The 9,186-nt window shown below is 38.1% G+C and overlaps 1 protein-coding gene and 1 pseudogene across 2 annotated transcripts; both read right to left on the reverse strand.

The window, feature by feature from the left end:
* Positions 1-1,408: 1,408 nt before the first annotated feature.
* Positions 1,409-5,053, reverse strand: LOC121781814 (ABC transporter F family member 4-like). 2 transcript variants are annotated; one of them, XM_042179515.1, is made up of 3 exons: positions 4,868-5,053; positions 2,285-4,473; positions 1,409-1,929 (listed from the first exon to the last, which is right to left on the reverse strand). In XM_042179515.1, the coding sequence occupies exon 2, from the start codon at positions 4,460-4,462 to the stop codon at positions 2,303-2,305; it is 2,160 nt and encodes a 719-aa protein (XP_042035449.1). In that variant the 5' UTR covers positions 4,463-4,473; positions 4,868-5,053; the 3' UTR covers positions 1,409-1,929; positions 2,285-2,302. The 2 variants fall into 2 exon arrangements, with proteins under 2 accessions (XP_042035449.1, XP_042035448.1); XM_042179514.1 differs by lacking the exon at positions 1,409-1,929 and having other exon boundaries at positions 2,107-4,473.
* A 712-nt stretch (positions 5,054-5,765) lies between these two features.
* Positions 5,766-8,926, reverse strand: LOC121782496 (annotated as a pseudogene).
* Positions 8,927-9,186: the final 260 nt, after the last annotated feature.

The following is a 9,186-nucleotide window of genomic DNA, read 5'->3' on the forward strand; positions in this document are numbered from 1 at the left end:
ATAAGATTTCAAAATGAAAATTTTATATAATTAAGAAACTATTATTGTTGAATGATATTATGTGGATGTATGACATTGCTATAATTTGTTATTAAAAATATAATTGGGTCGGATGATGAGAGATTGTTTGAATAACTACATATAAAACAAAGTTCTAATGTATATATCGTGCTGCACAAATTGTTAAGTTCATGAAAAGTTGAAATTATATGATAAATCACTATAATTTCTATATTTAACTGAAATATTTTAATATAAATTTTATAATTATTTTCGTAGTACGTTAAATAATATCATTATAGGGATGATCTGATGATAGCATCCTATGACATAACATATGACATATCCTTTATTTGTATGACTACCAGATAAATTGATAGAGTAAATTATACCTTATAATTTTTTAACTCATATTATAAAATTATTTTGTGATTAGCATAATAGAGGTAATTCAATTTTTGAGATTGTCATACTCATCGAACCCATATGCTCGTAATACATTCTTCAAGTGTAATTAATTATGTATTCAAAGTATATAGTACTAGATAATTAAATCTTCGTTTCATGTAATTTTGACAATAGTACCAAATGATAATATATTGAAATTTTTTGCATATTTCTCCATGTATTGTATAATATACAGAAAATATTGAAATCATAAGCATCAAATTATATCCAAATCACAAATATTAAAATAGGTGAAGAAAGTGAAATAAAATACAATGTACATACGAGATCCAAATTAAAAAATGCTCTGTATATAATAAATTCTGGAATAAAAAGATAACTTAAATAAATTTATGAAAATAAGTTTATAAAAATTATTATTTTATAATTAAAAACGTTAAGTATTGAAGGAAAGTGGAAATATTGGAGTAATATACTATCAAAATTAATCTTCAAATAATATTATAATATAATATATTATTATCTTATTTTTTATATTAAATTTTATTTAATCATTATTAGTTTAATTATCAATATATTTACTGTTTTTTTTCTTTTGACTCATTTTCATATTTTTTGTTAAAACTATAAAAAACATGATGTAAAATATATTTTTTAATTCTGAAAATTAAATATTTTTATTAAAAATTTAAGTATTTTCTATTTGATGTTTGGTTTAATTTATAGTCAATTTCTTAATTGACATGGTGGCTATAATGTAAAATTAAAGTATAGTTAAAATAAGTAACTTAACATTGCAAATGATAGCAAATGATAGATATATCCCAACTTTGTATACTTTTTGTTAATTTATCACTACCTTTTTTTTTATATAAACGAGAATACTGATTGATCGCTTAACATCTTTAGATCATTTTCAACGACTTCAAATACTTTAGCTACAAACTAATAACAATATATCTACTCCACTTAGCTATACTATTTACATAAAAAAATCGGGTAATAATACATCATTTTGCATCGCATTCTTTTCCTATTTCACAACAATGGTCAATAATTCTATGTTTATTACAAAGCCATTAAAAATTCAAAATATGCTGTAAAAATGAATAAGAGCATATAATTTTTTTATTAATTTATTAATAAAACATAAATAATAAATTTAAAGACCAACTCGAATCTCAGATCTCTTTGGCGAAGTGGAGTGAAAAGTGTTGGAAATCCATCGAGTGAAGACCCATCGATCCAGCCGCAACCTCGACTTCCTTGTCTTCATCTTCATCTCCATCTCCATCTCCATCTCCCCCGCCGGCAAAACGTGTGCGGCAGAGCTACTCGGAAGCGGCTCAGCGTGGCGGCTGACCAGAGTCCTGGGAGAGGCTGAAGCAGGGCTGCCGGAGGTGGTGGTGGTGGAGCCGCCGCTCGGAGTCCTCGAGTGGTCGTGAAAGAGTTCCCACAGCTCTTGTTTCCTCACCGCAGCTCTCACCAATCTCTCCCAATCTTCATAGACTTTAGTCATCCCTTTTCACATTCACACTATATAATTCTTCCTCACTCTATATTTTATATACACAATGCAGAGTAGATGGTAGTTGGCTAGTTGCCTTTATTTCCATTGAAATTTCGATGCAATTTCAATGTCAATAAAAGCTTCACCGACACATCTAAAGCTAAAGGTCCTAATTTAACAAAAAAAGGTTATGAAATGAAACAGTCGAAGAAATATTATATTATGATCCAAAATTTTCAAAATATAGTAAAAGTTACATGAAAAAGTTTTGGAAAAATACACTCACTATTACTAGTTTAAACAAATAAACACCAAATCTTGAGAGGAAAAATATGGTCTTTTTTATTTGTTAATAATAACTCGAACCTCATGCGAAGCGACCAATCAATCGTCAACCTCAGCTCTGATTTCCTTGACAAGCTCATCCTTGTAGTCTTCAAATGAATCAGGGAAAGCCTCAACAGTTCCGTTTTCCACCACCCATATCTGGCTCCTTTCTTCATCTTGACACACGCGGGATATAAGCCTAGAGTCATGGCTGACGAGGACGACGCCTCCTGTGAACTCATCCAGTGCATCTGCCAATGCATCGATACTCTGCATATCTAAATGATTGGTCGGCTCATCCAACAGTAGAATGTGCGGCTTAGACATGGATATGGAAGTGAAAACCACGCGCGCCTTCTGCCCTCCGGATAGTTTTGCAATAGGAGTCAGATGGTTGTGGCTGGGAAGTCCAAACTTGCCCAGCTTTGCCCGGACGGCCTCCTGCTTGCTGAGCCCTTCTTGCTCTGGATGTAACCGAAGCAGATACTGAACCGGCGTTTCATCCATTATCAGGAGATCCACAAAGTGCTGCGAGTATCTGCCTATCCTTAGTTTCTGGCTTCTCCTCACCTCACCCTCTGTTGGAACTATATCACCTGCAAGAAGGTTGAGCAAGGTTGATTTTCCAGCTCCATTGGGTCCGACAATTGCTACACGAGTCCCCATATCAATGCCCACATCCACATTAGACAGCCTGAAGTCCTCGCGATTTGGGTAGCTAAAGCTAACTTCGAGTAGTTGCAAAAGTGGTGGTGTTAGCTCAGTAGGCTCAGGGAAATGGAATTCCACTGTGTAATCTTTCCATTTCCGTGGTGCCTCTGCTACAGGCTCATCCTCATCAACCTTACCCTTACTCTTGCTCTTCGACGCTTCTTTGGCAGCATTAAATTTGGCTCGATCCTTGACCTTCTCCTGCTGAGTTCGACTGCCAGATCTCTTAGCATTTCTCAGCTGTTTTTCATAAGCCTCGCTCTTCTTATTCGCCTCTTTGCGGCGCTGCTCATATCCACCTTCGAAATCATCAAAATTTCCACGATAAAGGTGAAGCTTCAAATCATGGAGATGGATAATCTCGTTGCAAACGGTATTTAGAAAATCTCTGTCATGTGAGACAACAATTAGAGTTTTCTTCCACCTGCATAAGTATTCTTCCAACCAGAGAACAGCCCTGAGGTCGAGATGATTTGTAGGCTCATCCAACAGCAACAAAGTAGGCTGAACAAAAAGTGCTCTGGCCAATGATATTCTCATCCTCCAACCACCACTAAAGGACCGTGTTGCTCGACCCTGCATATCTTTAGTAAAACCCAACCCAGCAAGAATTTTAGACGCTTGAGCCTCAGCAGCATCTGATCCCATCAACTGCAACTTCTCATATAACTCACTCAGCTTCTCTCCCACGTCATTCCCTTCATCATCATCTTCCTCACTGTCACCAGTGGACATAGTGGATGCATCCTGCAGAGTAGCAACTTCTTCTCTAAGTTTGACAAGTTCTTCGTTGGCTGAAACAACTGCTTCAAGAGCTGTTCTATCATCACCAACGACTTCTTGTTCAACCAAAAGTACATCAATATTTTTGGGCACGGGTATCTTTCTCCAAGCAAGAAGCTTTAACAGGGTAGATTTACCCATTCCATTAGGCCCTACCAATCCATATCTCTTCCCATGAGAGATTTTCACAGAAGTATTCTTCAAGAGTTCTTTCCCTCGAGCAGCAACAGAGAAGTTTTCAACTGTTATATCTTTGACATTGGCATCAGCATCGTTTTCACCATCAAGTACAGACGCCCGGCTACCAATTACAACAGTAAACGCATCACGATCATCCCTGAGTGCCTCCTTTTTGGCTACCTCTGCCGCCTGAGCCACAAGCACATCCTTCTTTCCACGCTTCTTCAACTCTTTGTCGGTGAGACCTGTGTCAATAGGCTTTGCAATATTTCTGCGGCTGTTTACCTCAATCAGATGTGCCTCCTCCTCTGAGCCCAATTCCTCTTCCTCTTCATCAGATGAAGGAAGATCTATACCGTCAATATAAGACGAGGCTTTAGGAGCAGGTTTTGGCTTGGGTTTACTAGTGGAGGCGCTTGTTTTCTTCGGCTTTTCAGGTTTTGCATCCATGCTCGCGAGTAATTCAGTCACTGAGAACTTCTCCTTCCCACCCTGCTTCGACTTTGTACCAGCACCAGCTTCATCTGATTTCTTCTTACCCATTTCCACAATACCTAATCAACCAAAGTTAAAAAACAACCAATGAAGTTTAATCAGCAAGGAACTAATCATACAATTAGAAGCATGATGAGAACCATATATTGTTCGTACAATCAACTTGACTAAATTTACCAAATTAACGCCTCACATTTCAAACTAAATACTAGTTCTCAAACAGCTAATTTACCAAATTAAAGCACCAATCAGGCAATCAACCAGGGGATAAATCTCCGGGGGAAAACACAAATTCATCAGATCCAATTCAGTTCAAATTAAGCTAAGTTAACATCGAATTCGCATCAAAACGACAACTTCACAACAAAATTAAGAAGCGCCAACAAAAATACCGTCAAATCCAACGAAGAATTATTCAAATAAATAAAAAACAGATTTACGAGAAATTCTCACAGTTTACAATCCAGTAGCTGGAGCCTAGATCGCAGGCGATATTCGGATCTAGAAACGAGATTCCGATAAATCGGTAGCTCAAGCTGAGAAAAAACGGCACCGATAGCTAAAGATCCCTAGACTGCCTCTGTAGAGAGGATTATTTTATTTTGCGAAATACCAAAAGCAATTGGTATTTTCTCAATATTCCTTATTTTTATAAAAATAGATATAGATATTAATGTTTGTAGATTTACAATAATAAATATTAATGTTTGAAAGATTTACACTTACAAAATGATAAGTATTGTGTAAATTTTGTGTTTGTAAGAAACTGAAATTCCGACCATGGGTATTTTTTAAAAATTAAATCAGAAAATGGGCTTATAAGGCTGTAGTTATTTGATATGAGTGATTAACCTTGGGCTGAAATGAGGCCCATTCTAAGATTTTATTAAATACTAGTACATTTTACAAAAAATGACGTTAATTATATTTTCTATCCTTAGCTTCTACAAGGATTTTTTAGATTGTTTGGTAAGCCATTTTAATTATAAGGTTTGGTTAAATCAAATAATTAAAATGCAATTTTTTATTGTCAAATCCAAGTATAAAATTGCAAATATTTTCTAAACATGAGTAACCCTATAAATAATTGGACTTAAACAAAATTATCTACCTCAACGCAAAAGTAAGTTCATTTAAGATTTACAAAATAGGGGTAGCAAGTAATCAAAACTAAAAGACCAAATGTATCAGTTGACTTTTCACAAACTTTACTACTACTACTACTACTATACTTAGTATTTAATCTTTAAAACAAACTAGCCTTTTGACTTTGGGTTAACCTTGGTAGCTTAACAACATCCTAAACCACCCCCCTCTCTCCACTCCCAAACATAAACTAACAACATCAACCTAATCCAATCACAAAATCATTTGGCACCATTACTTTGTCAAATGGGACAAACAATAATTCTTAGCAAACAAAACCATATTCAATAAAAAATATATTTAAAAAAAAAAACTACAATTCTTGGAACTAAACCAAATTACCAAGAATCTAGTTTGTAGTCGAAGAGGATCCAATCTCACTCACACGCGGTATAATATTCGGACTCGAAGACCTTGTCCCACCACGTGAGCTATTCCTCGTGGCCGTGGCCGGGGCCGGGGCCGGGACAACAATCCTAATCTCCTCCACCATCTTCACCACCTGCTCCATTTTCGGCCTTTGCTCGGGCATCCGCGCCACGCAACTCAACCCTATTTGCAACATCGACACCATCTCCTCCTCCACGTGCGGGTACCTCAGGAGCTCCAAGTCGAACACCTCACCCGTCCACTCCTCCCGGACCACGGAGTTCACCCACCTCACGAGATGAATGACCTCCTCCCCTCCGAGGCGTGGACAGGGGACTTCCCCGTGAGAAGCTCCAGCAGGAAAACCCCGTAGCTGTACACATCGGACGCCTGCAGCGCTTTCCTCGAGTCCATCACCTCCGGGGCACGATACCCAGAGCGGACTACGGGCGGCGAGGCGGGGCTCATCAGCGTTGCTAGCCCGAGATCGCTCACGCAGCCGTACTGTTGGGTGTTGAGGAAAATATTCGAAGATTTTATGTTGCCGTGCACGAGCTTCCCCCCACATTGTGTGTGGATGTGTGCAAGGCCTCGCGCTGCGCCAGTGGCGATCTTTAACCGCGTTTCCCAGTCGAGACGACACAGGTTTTCGCCTCTTCTCGCTGCAAAAATGTGGCAAAACTCATCAAATTTGAGGCCAAAGGCAACCAGCAATACAAAAGCTCAACCTTTTTTCATGATCAAGATAAAGTTTGTGTACTAATAAAACACAGTTCACTACAAGAACTATAGAACAACACAATACAGAAGAGTGCAACTCCACTAAAATCAAGAAAGGCCGATTCGCAGATCACAAACAACAACGACACAGAAACAGCGATGTATGCATAAGTAGTAACATACCGTGGAGCAGCATTGAGACGCTTCCCTGACTATAGAAATCGTACACCATTAGCTTTTCATCCTTGGAGTAGTAATAAGCCCTCAAAGGAGCAACGTTCGTGTGCCTAATATTCCCAACGACCTCCATCTGCTGCTCAAAATCCTTTCTCCCAACAATGACTTCCTTCAATCTCTTAACCGCAACTGTAGTCGCATCCTCTAGAGCCGCCTTATACGTAGCCCCAAACGTCCCCTTCCCGAGCACCTCAGCAGAGGCCCTCAGCAAATCCTCAAGGTCGAAAGCAAGATTACACCCCTCAAAAAATATCATCCCCGCATCCCCTTCCTGCACGTGCTGCGACCCCATCCGCCTTGTTGACTTCTCCGCCTTCTGAAGCGGCCCACTCTCGCCGCCTTTCTTCCTTCTGCTTGTGACAAACAGCAGCAAGGCGATCGCCACAAAGGCTGCCACGGAACTGCCAATGACAATTGCAAGAATGGTATGGTGGCTAAATTTAGGCGAATGCTTCTTTCGTGTAGCTTCAGGTGAAGTAGCAGAAGATGGCTGGAACGTAAGATTGTTGCCCAGAAAGGCTGAGCTAGGAAACCTTCCAAGATATCGAGACACATCTCCGGTGAGATTGTTGTTGGACAAATCCAACACTTGCAGAGTTTCAATATCGAGATCAGGAACATCACCGGAGAGAGAGTTATTAGCAAGATCCAAGGCTACCAAATGAGTCAGATTTGAGATTGAAGATGGGATCCTCCCATTAAACCTATTATTCGACAAGTTCAACACCGAGAGATTTTCCCAGACAGATAAGTCCAATGGCAATGGACCCTCAAAATGATTAAACTCAAGATACAAACTAGACAAATTCCAAAGCTTCAAAATATCAGAAGGGAAAGGACCACTCATACCATTAGATCTCAAACTCAAGATCTGAAGGGCGGATAAACGGCCAAGAGTGTTCGTAGGAACTCCGCCTTTCAATCCAACAGCAGGCAGTCTAACTGCTATAACTCTTGAACTATCATGATTGCAAGTGACTCCAGTCCAGCTATGGCAAACAGAAGTCCTCTCATCCCAATTCAAACTCTGGGAATGGTTCACGTATCTAATGAAATCGAGCAAAGCAAACTTATCCTCGACCGGTTCTGCACTAGCTAATGAGAAGAGAGTGCCACACACTAGCACTGCTGAAAGGATCAACTTGATTCCCATCTCTCCAATCAAGAACCTTAAAACCCTCAAACACTAATGCAGACTCTCCCCCATCCCTACAGATCATGAAAAACCAAAACAAGCTTGAGTTTAAGATGAAACAGTAATCATGTTTATTTAAGATACTACTTATCAATGATTGGTGACATTTGTTTGAACATGGTAAACAATGTTAGGTAAACAACCAAATCGAATACTTTTAAAACACAAAGAAACAATATTATTAGCCAATATAGAAGCCTTTTTCCTCCCACCTTCATTGACTCTGATCAATCACCTCTGTATTTTCAAACATTGCAAACAACACTAATTTCAATAGGGGTTTTCCTAATTCTTCACTGTTTCAAAGAATCATGCATCAAACATTAACATCTCATCTAATAAAAAATGAATTCAGCTGAAAAATGTAGTCTTGCCTCTGGAAAAGAGATCAGAAACTTCCAATCTCAGCTACCCAACAACCAAGAATTCTGCAGGAAACAGAGTCAGAGTTTCTGTTACAGAAATTCAAAATGAGAAAAGAAAGAGCAGAGACAAAAAAATGCAATATTTAATGAAAAAAAAGTGGGAAGAATCCAAACACAAACTGAGGCAGCGGTTGGTGGCAGTGTGATGAATGGGAAAAAGGAGATTTCTTGCTTGAGGCAACGGAAATGTGAATTGTGAAGGGAACAGAAGAATTAATGATGGGAAAAGTTGGTTTCTTTTTCTTCTTTACTGAATTTCCATGGCGCGGGAAGAGTGGGATCTGCACGTGCTGTAGCGTTAAAGATGGCTGCGGCTGCAGCTGCAGATTAAACAACAAAATTGATTGAATCATGTTGAAATTTGTGAGAAAGAGCAAGTGATGAATGTCTACTCTGAAGAATTGTTTACATTTAATGAAAATCACATTTTGATGATATATTCACTTTCTTCTTTTAATCAGATTTATTAACTCTTCAATAGTGTACATAATTATATTTAAAAATATACTAAAGGAAAGGGATTAGGTGTAATATTTACTTAATTGTAGAAAAAAAAATTGAACGTGTTATGGAATTAGGAAACGCTGCCTTCTATAAAATTTATTTTGGAAAGATGCCTTAAATTAAAATATTAATTTTGACTTAACTATTTAATTTGTTCATTGTTGTTATTGAGACCC

The sequence above is a fragment of the Salvia splendens genome, chromosome 20, assembly GCF_004379255.2.
Source record: "Salvia splendens isolate huo1 chromosome 20, SspV2, whole genome shotgun sequence".
Classification (NCBI taxonomy): domain Eukaryota; kingdom Viridiplantae; phylum Streptophyta; class Magnoliopsida; order Lamiales; family Lamiaceae; genus Salvia; species Salvia splendens.